The 21123-nt window shown below is 40.1% G+C and overlaps 1 protein-coding gene across 3 annotated transcripts; it reads right to left on the reverse strand.

Annotated features, from left to right (window-relative positions):
- Positions 1-7820: 7820 nt before the first annotated feature.
- Positions 7821-20155, reverse strand: LOC137281216 (metallo-beta-lactamase domain-containing protein 1-like). 3 transcript variants are annotated; one of them, XR_010956716.1, is made up of 7 exons: positions 20029-20155; positions 18285-18373; positions 17409-17507; positions 15135-15298; positions 10620-10734; positions 8911-10027; positions 7821-8756 (listed from the first exon to the last, which is right to left on the reverse strand). XR_010956716.1 is itself a non-coding variant. In XM_067812340.1 (6 exons), exons 2-6 carry the CDS (start codon positions 18337-18339, stop codon positions 9756-9758), a joined length of 705 nt encoding a protein of 234 aa, XP_067668441.1. In that variant the 5' UTR covers positions 18340-18373; positions 20040-20118; the 3' UTR covers positions 8873-9755. The 3 variants fall into 3 exon arrangements, 1 of the variants encoding a protein (XP_067668441.1); XR_010956715.1 differs by having other exon boundaries at positions 20040-20115; XM_067812340.1 differs by lacking the exon at positions 7821-8756 and having other exon boundaries at positions 8873-10027; positions 20040-20118.
- Positions 20156-21123: the final 968 nt, after the last annotated feature.

Here is a 21123-nt window from a genome sequence, read left to right on the forward strand (position 1 = left end):
TTTGTCTAGGGTTTGCTTTAGCGAGTAGATATATATTCATGAGCTGCATACTTGATGAAACAACCATTCAAACATGGTGAATGTCTAGAATCTTTGTGTGTCTCTTACGAAAATGAAACTGGGTGACCTTACTTCTGGAAATTCAAGATATCAGTACAGAAAAAACACCAATAAAGCTGGATATCAGGAGGGTAATGTAAGATATCACTCAGTATTTCTCCAGCAACATGGCGACTGTCTATGACTAATCAGCAATAGACAATCCAGTGATCAACAGCGTAAGCATCGATATGTCCACTTGGGGACCGAAGACCTGTGCCAGCCACGTCAGCGAGCCTGACCACCCGAACCCGTTAGTCGCCTCTCATGACAAGGAAGTGTTACTGATGACCAGTACTAACTTATAGTAATTATAAATATCAGGAATAATATTAGATAACAATTATGCAATATACCAGTAGCATATAGTAGGATATCAAGAATGTAATGTAAATACTAGCAGAATAGGATGTCAAGAGAGTAATGTAATATATCAGGAGAGTAATTTAAGTTATCGGAAGAGCAAAGTAAGATGCCAATCGAATTATCTAAGATACCTGTAGAGTAATGTAAAATAGCCCAGTAATGTAAGATATCAGTAGATATCAGGACAGTAATGTTAGGTACCAGTAGAGTATGGTGAGATATTGGGAGAATAATGTTAGGTATCAGGACAGTAATGTGAGGTACTAGGAGAGTATGGTGAGATGTTGGGAGAATAAAGTTAGGTATTAGGACAGTAATGTAAGGTAGCAGTTAACAATGTGTGGAAACATTTCGTTAGATAGGCAGGGTAATTTCTATGTGCCATTGTTGAAGACGATTATTTTGGAATTACAGCAACGTCCACTCACTGCCAAGAGCTGGATCGTGCGTACTGATGCATCCCTACAATAATCCTACAACAGTTGGTAGGTAGTGAAGACGACGTCGGTATGGCTGTTCTATGACACGTCGGATCTAAAAACATCCACAATGAATCAACAGTCGTCTCTCCGCATAACTTGCTTTCATGAAATTCATCGTAGTTGGATTGAGTCTTGGACATGTGTTGGTAAGAGGAGGGAATAAAAGCGCATCGTGTCGTCATTTGTCTATGGAAATTAATTTCTATATCATGGCCTTTATCGTGCAATGGCTAAAGCTCACATCATGGATTTTTAAAGAGTTTAAGGAAAAGGTTTGTCGCTATATCTTTGCACAAGAGAAACAAGGGATTTCCACAGCGGATGCAGTTGTAAGAAACCAATCAAATCTTTCATTTATGTTTTAGGTCAACCAAGGTATGTTCAACAGGTAACCACATACACTAAACACGCAACGTCACATCTTCTATCAGAAAACATTCCAAAGTCAAAGCCTGGCGGTGTTCTTCCAATAGTTAGACCATGTTAGACAGTTTGTCCCAGCTGAGGTGACCTGTTCTATATCCGTCATGGGAGCGCCGGTCACTGCTGAAGTTGTAATGTCGGCCATGAGAGGATCGCACCTGTCCTAGATAAGACACACCGATGTAACCGTCACCTGAACATTTGCCGTTGATATTTCTAATTACTGTCCTAATTTTGTTTCAACCTCTGTAACACTACTGACTGTCACTGGAGTGAAGGTAAAGTGTTTCTGCCAGTTTGATGGCTTGCTATATTGGAAATCACCAATAAGTAAACATACTGACAGGTCGACACTGCTCTCATTGCAGATTCACTTGTGTCCTCTATGACTGTATATGTATCACTGCAGAGGGTTATCTTATAAAGCAAGACATAGTATTGGTTATAGCCTCTGTATTGTCTGACCTTGATGTGACTTGCCGGATTCACTCAGAGACAGAATTACAGCGCGATACATTTGATTCATTGTGGTAGCTGATTCATATTTCCGTAGTTGTGATGTATATATACATTCAAATAGTCTCACGTACATCTCAGCATTCGAGCTCTATGTTGTTTGATGAGGACCGCAAAACTCAATATACAGTATATGTGTGGAACATTCCATATTTGACCTATTAGCAACAAAAAACATGTTGCAATTGTCGTTTTTGTACCGTAACATATGTTCCCGTGATTTATTTTGTTTTAGGTGAGCAATTGACTTGCCACTGTACGTGTTAATGACATGATCACTTTCGCAAAAGTCTTGCATCATCACAATTTGCCAGTAACTGACAAACACACAACCTGGGAATCGAAAGATTTCGGATTTTTTTGTCAGAAATTTCAGAAGATTATTAACTTTGATTCAGATGTTGACTCTGTGTGTTTGGCTGAGACAAGTAATATTTGAGTTGTTTTCCACCCTTCAAAGTTGAGACGTGCCAGGATCCGAGGTGTACTCCATAGTTAGCGTTAGCTAATATAATCAACTGACGGAATCAAGTGATAACATGACATATTAATGCTGACGAAAGTTCAGTTCAAGCTAACCTATGATGTTCCTTTGGACGTCAAACACCCGTGCATATGGTTTCGTTGTTCCCATTAAAATTTGATGTAGAAATTATAAGTAGAGTAAGAACTTACACTAAAATCTATAACACTGAGTCTCTCATTGCTGTCATTTAACTATTTGCCTTTTTTATGGTCACATTGCTCACCATCACATTTATGCGACCTTTGCTTTATTTCTTACATACGAAGAATGTATACATAATTATTATGGAAAGATGGTTGTGACACTGGCTACAATGAAGAACTGATATGGTCCGCCATTCTGCCATACAGGTTCTGAAGCATGTATCCAAGAAAGCCCATTCAAGTCTAGAAGACTAGATTTCCTTGCCATCACGTGTGTGTGTTTGAGTGTGTGTCTGTGTCTGTATGTCTGTATGCGTGTCTGTGTGCGTGTGTTCATTTCAGAGACTAGTTGTTAGTCTACTTCTGACAGAGCGTGTTGACATGCACGGTCAGACTATCCTTAACGTCTCGGCCACACAAGTTGAGTCTTCGACTCAGACTACCTGGGCAACAGGTACAATTGCATGTACCGGTCAATTCTCTGACCTGTGGCAACGGATATATAAACTCCAACAATAATATAATCCACATACAGCGTAAATACCGATTTCACAGACGATCATGGCCGTAATATGGTCGTAAACGGTTATATATAGGTTATCACGCGAGTGTGTTTGGGGATGGTTGGTTAATCCTGCGTTGGGAATAAACATTGTATTTAGCGAACCTTGGCTAACTAAATACATAGTGTTTATTCCTAATGCGGGGTATTAATCATCCCAAAACACGTGAGTGTGATAACCAATTTATCATACAATGTCATTCTTACTTTAAAATTTAAAAAAGAATTGTGATTTCATTTGCCACTGATCATGAAACAAAACTTCCTGAGATGTGCCTGCATATCTATGACGTCACAAATATGTGCGTGGTAATACGTGACGTCACAAACTCGGTGACGCAGTTTTCTTCTGATCACCCATTTGACTGCGTTACGGTATGTAGTTCCCAGTCAGCTTTATGTTACAGAGAGTATTGTTGTCATCAAATATTAACTTAGTTTGATAGAATGACAGAAAAACACGTGTGGAATTTGGGGATATTTTCAGTTAACCCTTTGAACATCAAATGCACTTCAATGTTCTCGTGACCGACCCCTGAAGCCACATTTGTATACACTCTGAAAGTAGTCCCTAATATTTGCATATGACCTCTCTAATTTGCATCGATATCCGTATATGACCCCAACGGATACCGAAAATATCCGTTGGCTTTATCCTGCCGAGAACACTACCCATTGTATGATAAATAAATTTACACACACTCAGTCGTGACACCTATACAGCACTGCATAACTTCTCTGTTACGCTGGTGACGTCAGCGTTGTGGTCAGATGTCAGCAGCTGGTCGGTTCTCTAGCGTGACCCAGTTCCTGTATTGTCTCTGTTTATCAGTACAAGGTGTGCCAGCTCGAGGGCAACCCGTGGAATCTTCAGTAACAGATCACGTAAGTAGCTCGAGGCATTTCGCATTTCGTATTTAGTACTTCCGGTTACAAACAACGTTTCATACCTTTTCCGAATGCCTCATAAAAGTTCCCTGTCGACAGTCAGGAATCGATAATCCTTTGCAAGAGTAACCAATATCCGATCTAACCATCCACATGTTAATCTACCATTACGACTGACAACACCTGGATATGAAACTCCCACCCAAACGTTAAGCCACACCACAGGGCTGGCTAGATGTAATACTTGCCAGTCTTAACTTATCTGCCCGCAAATGATTTAGATTTTGGTAGCTACGTAGTTTTGTCATGGAATTGGAATTCATCATTTATTTTTACGAGTAAATTAAAATGATCTGTTACCCTGAAATATCATGATTATCTGCATATAAGTGTCTAAATGTTTAACCCACCCGTTGGGCAGATGAATTTGAGAATATGTCAGTTCGTGTTGAAAAACATCCGTCCCGGGCGGTCGGACAGACAGGTATTTCGAACGTTGTCAACACCTGTGAGAGCCAAGTATGATTGCAAACATAGTCAAGTACAGTCGTGTGGCGACTGCGCAATCCGGTACCAGAACTACCGGAACCGGAAATCTGGTACAGGATCTAAGCTATGCCACATCTCGCATGTAGCATGTTTGATCGCGCACAGGGAGCCAGCTTTGAACCGGAAGTAGCGCTCTGGGACTTACATATACGTCAAGAGAAACGTTGAATAGAAGCCTTGTAGTTTGTAACAACAGATCCTCTACGCACACACGGTGTGTGTACTTTCGAATAGACTTAATGTAGAAATACGTTGCCTTCATACCTAGCCCAGAACTATTTTCCACCTAATTTGTTGGTACATGTGCCTGTTTTCGTGTAAATATAGTTGCTTGTAGTGTGACTTTTCACTTTAACACGAGAAAATTCGGATCGGCTGAAAACTGATTTTATGGATAAGTTCTTCATTACGAGAGTGCGACGTTTCGATACAGATGCTTATACGGTTGTCAAGCAGGAATGTAACATAGCAAAGACAACAAGATAACAAGGTAATTAACACAATAGGGTGGACACTGGGGTCATGACGCCAGTGGTAGACGAAGAGAGAAGTCACAGAACCGCGAGATGTTCAAATGAAACTTTGTAGCTTTCAAAATGCCACTCAAAGTGGAAGGGGTCATTGTCTTTGTTTTGGACTTTCACTGATTCTGAATCCTGTATCCTCTCCAGAAATCCTTACTCGTGGTTGACGTGAAGGCTGACGGTGGTGTCAAACTGCTGAACCTTAGTATATCCTTATTTCCGTATCATGCATGCAAGTGTTGCCCAGGTCTTAATATGTGCATGTGTAAATTCGATTGAAATATGAATATGGATGAAAATATGTTGGCTAAGATCATGAAGTCGCATACATTCAGGTAAATTGTGATCTCTGCAGAAGATGGCAGCGAGATTGCACAGTCACATTATTTCTGTGTTGGGATATCGTAGTGTCCTGTCCTCCACAGCAAGATAAGGGAGACTCGCGTAATCTGCACTGTGCACAATACGTCCACCGTTTGTGTGTTCACTGTACGTGTACACACGATGACCCCAATAAACATCATCTTTGTATAATTAACAGTTTATTCATAATTAAATTACAACATTCATAATGAAATTGGCTGGTTTTGAGCAAGCGGCATATACAGTGAAATAACAATTTTACACTTAAAATAGTCATTCTGGGTTCACATATACAGATTAATACACAAGTCAATATTATTGAAATCTGTTATGTTCACCATAAAACGCGCAAGGCCACTTACACTAGCCTTCCTAACACTTTAGTGTTTGGATAAATTGTCGATGTCTCCACAGCACTAATACAGAGAATATCCCAATAAACATCACTTTTTAGAAACAGCGGCTTATGGTCTGAACCCTGGAGTGTCACATAACAAAGAGGAATCACATAACAAAGAGGCAGGGATTTACACGTTATTGACAAGTTCGGCGATTTGTAGACAGGAGACAGCAGAAGTGTCTTTATGTACAGAAGGCATTCTGGGAATGCAAACTGGCTCTATTTCGAGAGAGACAAGTGAAATCATTTTACCATAAGGCTACAATCACCTCTCTACTCTTCACAAGCCTACATCAACTGATTCATGTGTAATGCATATACATGTACTTAGTAAGAAACTGTTTTCATTTGGACATACATAGTTCATTGTTCAGAAGACAAAAATATATTCATTATCAAAGTAACTCTCGTCTGTTAGATAAACAACACGCAGTAGCAGCCTGTACATCTTCAAATCTTCATCTCACAGCCTCACCTGTACAAGATGTTACTTGATCACAGTCGTTTCATGAGCTCGAATTGAAGTGAAAGGACAAGTTGTCATTTCACAGGAAACTCTGAAGATCACGGGGCAGATCATGCCAAGCACATCCAATCTTTGCAGGCGACAGTATTAAAGAGCCAGTGACTGTCCCTGTTACACACGGTCCCAAGTACTTTGTTATTTTCGTACGGCAAATAAACATACCTTGTGGTTTCTTGTCATACATCATAAATTGAACAGTGTTGAAGTTGGTTATTTGTCATTGGCCATCCTTACAATCCGAATACAATAGATAGTAAATGTTCTTTACGTTGGATCACAGCCTAACCACTGCTCTATGCACAGTTTCCGATTTCAGTTAACGCCCCTATCAGTGGCCAGTGATTTCCACGATATGCACTTGGACCTGTCGTTCCTCACGCAGATACGTATTCATCTAAACGTACAGCCATGCAGAGGGATGAAGACTAACAGAGGAGTCCTGCCATTTCCAGGGTCCTTGATACGAGTAAACATGCATGGAGTTAGTACTAAATACCTTAAAGCCAAGCAATATAATGAAAACATCAACAAAACATAAAACAAATAAGATCACAACAATAATGTCTTTAACAAAACAAAGTATATTAATCAAAGTACATCATAAATATTATCAACGGCTTTGGCTGTCCACACAGACCGGCCTGCCAGGCAACAATTGTATACCATTCATCATTGTCAATTTAAGATAGTATTGTCGGAAATCAAAAAATGTTTTTGCAGCTAATATGTATCCTTCAAATTTACACAACTGCAAGTAGGATATGTCAAAATAACTCACTTCGGCCTAAGTGAACATTCAGTGGGATACGTATGAGGATATCCAGAAAAAAAACAAACATGTTTACTGGTAAAATCGAGCAAGGCTTAGAAAAAATACGACCTGCTTCTGAAAACAATAGATCAGACTATAGATGGCAAATATGTCTCTCAGCCAGGTATGACGACAGACTGTCGACTCACCTAGCATGAAATGCATGGCGCAAGGGGCCATCTCAAAGATATCGTTTCTTTCTTTGATAAAGTTTATGCTAAGTTTATGTACAAAAGTATGACATCTGATACCCATTGAAAAGCATCATATTACATGTTTAAAAATATACCGGTGGCATTACCACCCGAAGATTGACAGGACTGGATATTGTTACTAGTATATATGTTAGGACGAGCTGCATACTTCCTTACTTTAATTCCCGTATGGGACTTTTATGTCTTAGCTGATATCTCTATTCCCAGCTCGACCCCAGCCATCGTCTCCTTGGGCCTGCTTTTGAGACGACCCATCTTACCTCTTTCTCTTTCACAGTGACAGGGGTAGTCTATGCCAGCTACATCCTTCATAGTTTCAAAATGAAAGGTAGTATATTTTTCGTCAGCTATCGTTTATAATGAACGTAAGTGTATTTTCAAAATAGACATTTAAAAAGACATGGTCTGTTCGAAATAAGTTGTTGAATTTTTTTTTTATTTTTATTTCTAACAGTTCTCAAGTCATCCGATCAGTGACGTGTACTATGTGAGCTAACAATGATCCAACATGAATGTCAGTTACAAGTGCAATATAAATATGTAACTAAAACAACAAAACTAAAAGGTGGGTCTGTATGACACCGGCCAGATGATATTTTTGATAAGTGTACAAAGTACTGTACTACTATGAGGTCAGTCGCACCAAAAATATAATCTAAACATTGGCCCAAACAGATGAAAGAAAACAATGACTATCAAGCAGGCCAAATCTGTCCAATATGCCATTCACAAATACACCAGCATTCTAAGATACATAATGTGGTTGGACACAATGTTCTCTTACTCCTGGTTGTCTCTCTGGGTTTATACTGACACTATTATCTACTGTAAATGTACATAGGATCATTCATATATATTGTTCACTACAGAGTGGGAGACAGCCATTGTGGTAGCCATAATCTATTGCCACTAACTACTGCAATACTATTTGCAATGGGTCTTTTTTCCATGAATTGTCTAATTTGAAGTCACATTCCAAATAAATGTATAGTTTACATAAAATAAATACAAGTTGAAGCAGTTTCTATCTCTTTTCATGAGTGAGACGAAGCCTGAAACCCAGATCAGGTTAACAGGTAAAATAGGAGCTCAATTAAGTCTGCACCCAAACATCCTGCTCATTGCAACACATACTATCGATGCATGGATGGGTGTTAGCTTCTGCCACTGGTTAATTGCTTATGGAGATTTTACAATTCCAATCCAATGACAGACCACTGCATCATTATTGTCATACAGTGGTCACATTTTACCTCAGAATCAGTTGTACAGCACCACAGCGCTGGATGCATTGTACTTCTGTATCAGCTGTACAGTGCCTCGGTATCAGTTGTACCGTACCTCTGTATCAGCTGTACAGTGCCTTGGTGTCAGTTGTACCATACCTCTGTATCAGCTGTACAGTACCTCGGTATCAGTTGTACCATACCTCTGTATCAGCTGTACAGTGCCTCGGTACCAGTTGTACCGTACCTCTGTATCAGCTGTACAGTGCCTCGGTATCAGTTGTACAGTACCTCCATATCAGTGTACAGTGCCTGAAGATCAGTCATATAGTACCTTAATGTTCATTCATTTACAAATTTAGGGGCAGTGTAATTGTATGTGTGTGAGAGACTGAGAGAGAGAAAGCATCTGTGTAGTCAGTGCATATGTGAGAGCGGGCGTGTGTGATAATATGTTTCTGAGAGAGAGGTGTCTAAGAGTTTTCTGAGAAGCTGGTTCTAGATAAGGAAATACAAAGCCATCCACAGTAGAGTTGATCCTGTCAAACGAAGGACCAAAGTGTCAAATGAAGGACCACTTTTTCATATATCATATGAAGGACCAAGGTGTCAAAAGAAGGGTCAAGGAATTACAGGAACGTAAAAATGAGTGAGTCTAATTTTACGCCACTTTTAGCAATATTTCTGGAATATCATGGCAGGAACACCATAAATTGGCTGCACACATTGTATGTATGTGGGAATTGAACCCAGGTCACTGGGGTGACAAGCATGGGTACCCCACCATTCATCAAGGTCAAATGACCACATGAAGCGAATCAAAACAGAACCAAGGTATCACAAAGGACCATGTATCAAATGCAGAAAAGGTGTCAAATGATGACCCAAGGTACCAAAGGTCGATAAAATGTTAAGGGCAGTGCCAAAGAACCAAATGAAAGATTAATAAATCAAATGAAGGACCAATTGAAGAATGAAGGTATAATATAAAGGGACAAAATACAGATGTATATGTCACTTACAAGTTTCAAAGCTGTTGGACAATCAGATGGCATAATCTGTGATATTCGGAATCACAACAACCAACAAATTCTGTTTACAACTAATGATTGATGAACATGAATATGTTCAGGGGATCAATCCTCCTCCTCCCACACATTATAGTCCTGGGAAACAGCAAGGTTGCGCATCAACATGCCTGCCACCATATGTTCCTCATACACCATCACTACTCTCAACTGTTTCTTGCTGTCAGGCGGCACCTGGAACATGGGTCCGTGGCCTGGCACGATGTAGTCAGCTTGGCGGAGCACAGCAATCCGACTCCTTTCCTGTTGTTCCGGCTGCTCACTGTTCTCCTGCCACAGGTGAGGTTGTTCCAGGTCCTCGAACCTTTCAAACAGATCTCCTGCCAACATACATCATTAGTTTGTCAGTTGGGGAAGACACTGCATTGTTTTGCCTGGTTGTCCAAGAGAGGTAACTTAAGTCATGTTTCAGTTCCTCTCAAATCTGTTTAAAAAGTGATTAAGAAACTTATTCTGTTTCCTTTCCTGATTCCTCAGCGGAAATTCTGGATGTGCTCCAAGAAAAAACAGATCTTTGTGCTAGTATCAGTTGTGACTTTTTTTTTATCAATGTTTCTCCATGTAAGACTTACAGCTTTACTGTTTACGTGAATTGTACACATGTTCACATAAATGAAAGGATCTTATGCCAGAGTGACTCAATATAGTAACATACCACAGGTTTAGTCTATGTTATGTGCTGTTACACAGATGTTACACGCAATCTTTCTGTAGCTGGACATGGAGTCACCACTATTATTACAGGATATTTATACAGCACACAAATCCTTGCAACTAGTGCTTGCTCAAGGTGCTGGTACCCCAACAGATGACATCATTACCTTGTCAGCATGCTGACAGGGTTTACCCTCTTTGAGGAGAAGGTGTGTGGTCCATAGTTTGAATCTGTGCATGCAAAATTCAATGACTCACCTGTCACAGCCACAGTCCCCAGAGCAGTGTTCTTCACAATCACCGATACGTCGGAGCCTGTGTGGCCTGGGGTCGGGACGACCTCCACATGCTCGTCTATTTCATATGGAATTCCCTGAAACATGTCAATCACTCACTCACCATCACCTACTCACCAACCCCAGCTGCATTACTAAACAATAAGACTCCTAATACAGCTTTGACTACCTTTACTTGCAACACAGTTTAATATACGAAACTGATTTTCTATAAGGCAATGTGCAGTGGACACTGTCAAACCTTCATACTGCTGTCAACAGCAAATAATTCAATTGTATTTTCTTCATCAATGAAATATGTGTCAGAGACGGAACTGAAATCATTTAGCTGTCATTCAAATCAACACTATCCATGGAACATCAATGAACAATTTGTCCATGTAAGATTAAAATTCACATGTAGCATTTAAGTGATAGCCACTGATGTCAACAGGTAAATCATTCTTTGTTTATGATGCTCATCAGTTAACGGAACATAGCCATGAATCCCCACATGCCATTAAAAGCTGTTTTCAGGAAAACATAACCATGCTAAAAATAAACAATATGAACATACACAGTCAAACATAAGAGAAACATTTTCGCAAGCCAGTGACTAAAACTAATAACAATAACAAACATCACATATTAACTATTCTGATCATCCAGTGCATTCATTTGCCATGTTGTTCCAACCTTGACTTTCGACCAACAAGGTGCGAAAACTGAATAGATTGGGACAGGCAACCCTTGGTATAAATTACTTCAGATATGTCATGCCTTAAGTGCCCAAAAACTGACCTTTGATCTGCAGGTCATCAATTCAGAATAACATCCACGATGAAAGTCAGTGGTATATAGAATATACCACATGGCATATTTCACAGCATAGCTAAATACCCCATTTGTGACTTCTTTGAGGGGCGTCTTGGAAGCTCAGAAGGACAATATCAACAAACTTTATGGAAACTAACATCTGTACTTCGTGAGTGCGACATTTTGTTGCAGATTCTTGTACCTTTGTTTCCTGCTTGGTAACAGTACAAGAATCTGTATCAAAATGTCACTCTCTTTCTTTCCATTAACTTCAACAAGTGCCGATGAGCTGTCATGTTTAGTCAGGAAACAAGGCACTATACACATTCATTCATTCAGTCAGTCAGTCACTCGGTCAAGGAACAAAGACGTTGTCCATAAAGCTTGTCCACATAGCCCCTTTGAGGTCCTTGTTGTAAGCATGTTTCTTCTGTGGTGCTTGGTCAACACTGTTGCAGTGTTAGATTTCACTTGATTTACACAAATGTAGCAGGTGTATTTTAGTGTAAATATATCAATTAACAGCTTGGCCACATCAGCTAAATGTCCAAGCCATGACGCTGCTCAGCTGATTGGTTACAGTAAACTCCATGCACAATTTCACTCACTCTGCACTGACTCTTTGACTGCCATGTTTAGATGAGACTTCCAACATTCTCCAGCTACTTTCACTCAGTCCATCATCACATGGATCCCTGAGGACCCGGTGTAGAATAAGTGTTCACTAACCCATGTCTGTGGTAAGGTAACAAATGGGATCAGGTGTAGAACAAGTCTTCACTAACCCATGTCTGTGGTAAGGCAACTAATGGGATCAGGTGTAGAATAAGTGTTCACTAACCCATGTTTGTGGTAAGGCAACTAATGGGATCAGGTGTAGAATAAGTGTTCACAAACCAATGTCTGTGGTAAGGCAACTAATGGGATCAGGTGTAGAATAAGTGTTCACTAACCCACGTCTGTGGTAAGGCAACTAATGGGATCAAGTGTAGAATAAGTGTTCACTAACCCACGTCTGTGGTAAGGCAACTAATGGGATCAGGTGTAGAATAAGTGTTCACTAACCCATGTTTGTGGTAAAGCAACTAATGGGATCAGGTGTAGAATAAGTGTTCACTAACCCATGTCTGTGGTAAGGCAACTAATGGGATCAAGTGTAGAATAAGTGTTCACTAACCCATGTCTGTGGTAAGGCAACTAATGGGATCAGGTGTAGAACAAGTGTTCACTGACCCATGTCTGTGGTAAGGCAACTAATGGGATCAAGTGTAGAATAAGTGTTCACTAACCCATGTCTGTGGTAAGGTAACAAATGGGATCAGGTGTAGAACAAGTCTTCACTAACCCATGTCTGTGGTAAGGCAACTAATGGGATCAGGTGTAGAATAAGTGTTCACTAACCCATGTTTGTGGTAAGGCAACTAATGGGATCAGGTGTAGAATAAGTGTTCACAAACCAATGTCTGTGGTAAGGCAACTAATGGGATCAGGTGTAGAATAAGTGTTCACTAACCCACGTCTGTGGTAAGGCAACTAATGGGATCAAGTGTAGAATAAGTGTTCACTCACCCACGTCTGTGGTAAGGCAACTAATGGGATCAGGTGTAGAATAAGTGTTCACTAACCCATGTTTGTGGTAAAGCAACTAATGGGATCAGGTGTAGAATAAGTGTTCACTAACCCATGTCTGTGGTAAGGCAACTAATGGGATCAAGTGTAGAATAAGTGTTCACTAACCCATGTCTGTGGTAAGGCAACTAATGGGATCAGGTGTAGAACAAGTGTTCACTGACCCATGTCTGTGGTAAGGCAACTAATGGGATCAAGTGTAGAATAAGTGTTCACTAACCCACGTCTGTGGTAAGGCAACTAATGGGATCAGGTGTAGAATAAGTGTTCACTAACCCAAGTCTGTGGTAGGGCAACTAATGGGATCAGGTGTAGAATAAGTGTTCACTAACCCACGTCTGTGGTAAGGCAACTAATGGGATCAAGTGTAGAATAAGTGTTCACTAACCCACGGCTGTGGTAAGGCAACTAATGGGATCAGGTGAAGAATAAGTGTTCACTAACCCATGTCTGTGGTAAGGCAACTAATGGGATCAAGTGTAGAATAAGTGTTCACTAACCCACGTCTGTGGTAAGGCAACTAATGGGATCAGGTGTAGAATAAGTGTTCACTAACCCATGTCTGTGGTAAGGCAACTAATGGGATCAGGTGTAGAATAAGTGTTCACTAACCCACGTCTGTGGTAAGGCAACTAATGGGATCAAGTGTAGAATAAGTGTTCACTAACCCACGTCTGTGGTAAGGCAACTAATGGGATCAGGTGTAGAATAAGTGTTCACTAACCCATGTCTGTGGTAAGGCAACTAATGGGATCAGGTGTAGAATAAGTGTCCACTAACCCATGTCTGTGGTAAGGCAACTAATGGGATCAGGTGGTCATGTTTTCAGACTTTGCCGACACGTCATCATATCCCAGATGCATAGGTTGGTGCCCATGGTGTCTCACTGGATTGTCTGGTCGAGACTATTTACAGTCTGCAACCATATAGCTGGAATATTGCTGAGAGTGGTGTTAAACAAACTAATCAATCAACCCGCACCATTTGAAATATTCCGCGTATTGTCAACCACTCTTCCACAACTTCTGTCTGCTAATAACAACAGGACAATCATACACAACACAACAGAGATATGAAACACTTAACAATACAGGATGCTAGTTGGTGATACAAGGAGATACAACATACTGGACAATACAGGAATCTAGTGGGTGATACAAGGGGGAGATATGATGAATAATACAGAAAGCCCGTGGGTGATACAAGAGGGAGATACAACACACTGGACAATACGGAGAGCCAGTGGGTGATACCAGGGGGAGATATCATACAGTGGACAATACAGAAGGCTAGTGGGTGATACAAGAGGGAGACATGACACACAGGACAATACAGAAGGCTAGTGGGTGATACAAGGGGGAGATATGATGAATAATACAGAAAGCCAGTGGGTGATACAAGAAGGAGATACAACACACTGGACAATACGGAGAGCCAGTGGGTGATACAAGGGGGAGATATGATACAGTGGACAATACAGAAGGCTAGTGGGTGATGCAAGAGGGAGACATGACACACAGGACAATACAGAAGGCTAGTGGGTGATACAAGAGGGAGACATGACACACAGGACAATACAGAAGGCTAGTGGGTGATACAAGAGGGAGACATGACACACAGGACAATACAGAAGGCTAGTGGGTGATCGAAGAGGGAGAAATGAGACACAGGACAATACAGAAGGCTAGTGGGTGATACAAGAGGGAGACATGACACACAGGACAATACAGAAGGCTAGTGGGTGGCGGTCTGTAATTAAGTCTGGATAAGACAATCCCGTAATCAACAGCATGAGCATCAATCTGCACAATTGGGAAAAGACGACTTGTCAACTGAGTCAGGGAGCCTGACCACCCAATCCTCTTACAACAAGCATAGTCGACTATTTATGGCATGCATAGGTTGCTGAAAGACTATACTACCTTACACCTTCATGGGTCCTAGAAGGAGAAGTGACGCACGGGGAATACAGAAAGCTAACGGGTGATACAAAATGGAGATATGACACACTGGACAAAACAGAAAGATAGCTGATGATACAAGAGGGAGATACCTGTTGGAAGTCATGCATGATGTACTGGTCTCCAACACACAAATCGTATGACACTATGTGGATTGCTGTGGTGAAGAGATTCAAGTTCCCCACATGATCTGAGTGTCCATGTGTACACACACAATATTCAATCTTTTCTGGAGTCAAACCATTCTTACGTAAGCCTGAAAAGAACATGCACTTATTAGTATAGCTGACAGCCAATCACATTAGAAGTCATTCAGTAGTCATGAGAGGAACATGGGTTGATGTACACTTGATGTTTACTTCTGTTCCCCGAGCAGTGATTTCTTCACTCCCAGTGGGATACACAGAAAATGTTACTCGCTTGTAAGGTGGATTCATTGAAAATAATAGAAGAGCGCTCAGCCAAACAGCCAATGACATGTATGTGTTAGGCAAGATAACACCAGACAAACATGTTATACTAAGAGGGCAATGACATGTTACATGAGGAAATGAAAGAGGTTATTAGCTCAACCCCAATCTCTGGCCTCAGCCCCAGTTTCTAAGCTCAACCCCAATCTCTAACCTCAACCCCAACCTGTAACCTCAACCCTGGCCTCTAACCTCAGCACAAGTGTGGTGTGAGTTTGTGGCCTGACATATCATTTAAAGAGGCCACTATACTGACATGAAAGTGACACTGTGGTAATGCTGACTACTTAATTCAAGTTTTATTGGATACTTGGGAAAAGTCACTGAAGCCCACGTAGAATAATTTTGTGCTATGACCGTCTTGTGAGAGCTTCAAAGATTCCTGCTAATGTTGTCTTCAGTCATGAAACGAAAGACACACAACTACCACAAATCTACAAAGTTACTGTTAATTAATGAAGTGGACAACAATGACACACAATGTTTAAAAATAAGAACGAAATGCCCATATTCATTCAAGCACAAAGATATGGAAACAGACAAAAAGCTACTGAAGTTGAATGATTTCAGTAAAATCTATGAAAACTTGAGGCAAGAGATTATTTGAGAATATTGTAGGGCCCTCATGTTAACTATCTAAAAATTCAGAAGCTACGAGCTAACTTCAGGCAGTTACTATTTCAGGCTAACTAGAAAAGGTCCAAGTACAATTATTTCACTTTCAAGAAAACCAAATGGGAATTCTGGTTCTTCATTATGAACATTCATATTTGTAGAATATGCATACTCCGATACATGGGTTTTCATTGACCATCGCTGCTTCTGAATCGAACCTTGTGAAGCCACTCATGAATATTGCCTACTTGTGAGGAACACTCACCTATGATACCTACCCACTCATGAAGCCTGCCTACTTACGGAAAGCCCAACCCACAAACTGACTGCTGCATTCCAACTATGCCTCCCAATGTCATACCCATCCATCTCAGGGTACAATGACTTTTCAATATTGAGACACATGAACATTAAAGCAGAAAATGTTAGTAGACAGGACAAGATACCATCCAACAATGCTGTGGGGTGCTGTATAAATTAAACAGGTTTACCTCTCCGAACTGATGGAGAAGGAAACGGTCCTTGGTGGACACGTCAAAGGACACGATGTGCAGTGCCCCCGGGAATAGGTTCAAGTTGCCAACTTTGTCCGTGTGGCCGTTGGTACACACAACATACTGAATGTGCTCCGGCAACAGGCTGTGCTCATGCAGGCCTGGCAGAACAAGACGTATGAGAAATTCATGTACTTGCTAGGCCATGGACTTTCTACTTTCATCTGACTGTAATTACGTTACCATCTATTCTATGCTGCATACTTCAGCTCAGTAACTCAGTCTGTCCCACATTAGTCTAAATAACTTAAATTGATCTCACTTTTAAACATTCTGTGCTATTAGGACTAGAAAAACATCCAGCATTAATGCAATGGATTAAAATTCTGAAAAATAGCTTTAGGAGTCTTTGATGCACACATTTGGTCACTTACAGCAGGATTTTGACAACTTTACTACATCATCTATAAATGCAATAGTTATAAAATGGCTGCCAGATAAAATTACAGGCCAAACGATGATCCTCATGATTACTTGCTATTATTTGACTTGTTCTCTGACAGACATACTGATTACCTCCCTTTAAGACATGGTAATCTCCCTGGAGACGAAACCCTCCCATCACATGTAACAGTCATACATAGTCTTCCTTCCTGCTGCCCTCAAGTATCTAACCTCCTAATTAAGTAATCAGATTGAGCAATATTATAGTGTGTATTTTGAGGATATGTTGAAACATGAAAAATAATGTAACTAGTGGGAACACAATATATTCATGAGTTCTCACCTTCAATGATGAGGTCCTTATCCCAGGGATTCCCTGTATCCACGAGGATGGTGTGAGTTCCTCGCAGAAGAGTGATGCTGCCACATGCCTTCTGGTGGCCTAGCAACCAAATAACTCATGAAACGGTTGACAAGCAACAAATTTTAATGACTCAACCACAGTCAATGTTTAAAAGATGCGATATTTTTTTTGTTTCAAAATCAGCTCCTGGTCATAATTTTGATGGCATAACTATAAGTAATTGTCCTATGTGTTTTGTGCATTCAAGTACTTTGAACGTCAAGAATCACAGCTTTATCCGTAAGACCCGAAACATTCAAAGTAAATTTAAGCTTACCAGGATTTGTAAACGTAGTATTTCTGTTATTTTAATTTTGGCTAAGATTTCCTACAATCGTCAGCAACTGAAGGGATGGTGTAAATCCACCTAGGGTCCATGCAGGTAGCAAAGGCACTGTAAGTCCCCTGGTGTGGTGACCTACCTTCAGCTGTTGGCGATCTATAACCTATTTTTATTCGTGTTGTCCCTTCTAGATAAAATGTTTTAAATATAAGTAGTAGTTTTACATGTATATCTGTGATATTCTAGTTATTTTACTGTCCTTTGTAGACAGATTTTTAATATATGCATACATTCCAATAAAATGTTAAATGTTCTCATCATGATATGGTTGATATATTGCCGATGTGACGTTAAATATTAACTCACTCACTCACATCTTTATCTGGACCTGTGAACAAACATCCCCAACACCATTAAAATTTATCACTTAAGAATTTATAATGAACTTTTATCTACATTGCAGAACACAGATTACATACCAACTTCTACCAGTGATCGAGGAGTAATCTCAGATCTACAGTACTGCAACTTACCTGGTCCATCCTTGACACTGTATCCTTCCTTCAGAACTATCACTTCATACATCATGCAGAGGCAGATGTCACAACAACCACGGGACAAACTGAAATGTTGGAAAACACCATAACAATATTCCAGCAGTATCATGCCAGGGTACACCAGAAACAGGCTTCACATATTCTGCACATGTGCGGGATACAACCAGGGTTTTTGGTGTGATGAGTGAACACTTTACCCACTAGGCTACCCTTCCACCCATCTGCTGTACTTTCAGTACAGTGCCTGAGTTTCCTGTCACAGGAAAGCATTTCCAGTACTTACAGTGTAGTGCCTGAGTTCCTTAACACAGGATACAATTCAGCATTTGACATACTTCTAAAGATTGTGCAATGCAATGAAAGTCATGACTGAATCTTACAGTGTGGTGCAGTGCAGTACAGTGCCCGGAATCCTCACATCAGTTGCATGATGCTCTTATATTCATTGCTGATGGTCCCAAGGATCCTTGTGGTTAAAGCATTTGAATAAATATTGCGAAAGGAGGTGTAAAACTAAACTCACTGACTCACTTACACCTATCTTGCTGGGGTGCCACTTGCCACAGGGCAAGTAACTTTAAGAAAGTAAATTGTCCTCGCTAAATTTCTACTTGACCTGATTTTCATGACATAATCATGATGATGTAATTATGAAAGAATGAATATGGTATTAGATGTTAATGTTTGCTGGAGTATTGATCGAGAAGTGGCAAACAGCAAAGAAAAATAACTCTACTTTATTATCATTGTGAAATGAAATAGCTACATTTTGAGAAGATATGAAGTGAAATCCAAGTTTATATACAGTTTGAAAACATAAGCTGAAATTATCAAGTAGCATACAGACAAGTAAGATACATTGTAATATTATTTCATTGCACGAAATGAAAACTGACATGTCCTGGGCGTCAGGCGATGGGACTTTTTAACTCCATCATCTGTTTCCACTATTTTGTTTTACATCAATCAAAGTATAAGCACCATGCAATAGTATACTGTGTATAGCGGACTTCATCCCTTCTATTTGGAGGAGAGTGAGCTTTGTTTTACACCGCTTAGTTTTACACACATAACCATTTGCGAATCAAACACATGTCTTCGGCATGACGAGAGGACACATCATGTGCTAGGATACCCCACAGCCCTGAGTATTAAAGGAAAAACAATAGGTAAGAGTTCCGACCGTAACCCCGCGTAAGATGTATTGTACATTTATTATGATTATTATGAGCTTTTAGAGTTAGGATTTGGGTCTTAGGGTTTGGGTTAGGGTAATAGTTAGTGTTTAGGAGTTTTGATAAATATAAAATTGTTCTTAGTTATAGAGTGATAAATTAAAAAGGGGTTACTTGTGGAAACCTTTCCAAAACTTATTATATATATTAAATATTGGTAAACATGGTAAAAATAGTTACAATATTATAATGCGAAGGTCCACTATAATCCCACTTAAACTAGACTGTTTTATACTATACCGAGCCGTCTCAATGTAGGCATTGGCTGGAATACGATATTTATCGATATATGAACTAGTCATTATCAGGAATCATGAAATCGCCATTCCTCTTTGCAGGTACAGGACCAAGTTGTGTTGACAATCGCCAAGCTCAGTGATGACAGAAACGTTTACTCCGGAACATTGACAACACAAGTAGCAGCTGAGCAACATTTTTCAAAAACCTGACCTTGACGCTAATGTATATATAAACAGCAGCCTCACCAAAAACTCACTTGTCTCAAGTTGTCTGCAGGTCTGCACAACTTGTTCTCGATTTCACTTCGCGAAACTTCTCGACAAAGCGGAGTTATCTCCTCTTGATCTCTTGATTACTCCATACAGCAACGCTGAAGCGAGGGCATGCACAGATTATATATATACCGGGCTTGACGATGAGCATCCTTGTTCCAGGGCCTCACAATAATATTATCACTGGCTGTGAGGTCCGGGAACCAGGATGGGCTATGAGTGGGGTATACAGTCAGTCTGCAGCGACAATGTTTCATAAACATACCTGTAGCCGCTAAGAGAGAAGATTTTATGGATATCAACTTCTTTATATGAGAACACAACGTTTCGGTGTTAATGCTACTCCTTCATACCTGTAGCCGCTGTTTACACGACTATATACTTCCAGGGGCGTACCCAGAAAAGAATAAAGAGTAGGCACAATTTAAAAACATGCAATCCTGCGTAACGCACGAGACTTCAAGTGGGGTTTAATTGGGGGCATTTCCACAGCTATATTTCCATGAAAGGGCGTATTTTAAACTTATCATAAAATATATTTTAGTAACAGAGGTATGTTACTGAAACTGAACTGATAATTTTAGTATTCTAACAAATGTATCAAAAACATATTTAAGCAGGGGTGCAGGCTAAAACGTCACCACAGCAAAACGGCACCTGGCGAAAACGTCACCCTTTGGACAGAACGGAACCTTCCCTTGGCGAAAACGGCTACAAATGTTATGGCGAAAACGTCACCATATACAATTTTAAAAAGGATGAACATTGATATGATGACTTTATTGTATTGTGAACTTTGGATAAACATTTAGTGTTTCGTAAATAGACTTTGTGAAATAAAAACAGATATATTAGGTAAGTAGACGTTATTGGATTGTGAACTTTGGATTGATATAAATATAAATAAATAATATATTAGGAATATATCAGGTAAGTATGCCCATCAATATATATCACTAACACTCACCAAGCTGTTTGCATGATGTTTAGATAATAGATGCGTCTACTCTGCCGACAATGATTGGAAAGTGCTTCTCATACCCAAGCTGCGTGTAGTATGTTTAGATA

Source organism: Haliotis asinina, chromosome 4 (genome assembly GCF_037392515.1).
Source record: "Haliotis asinina isolate JCU_RB_2024 chromosome 4, JCU_Hal_asi_v2, whole genome shotgun sequence".
NCBI lineage: Eukaryota > Metazoa > Mollusca > Gastropoda > Lepetellida > Haliotidae > Haliotis > Haliotis asinina.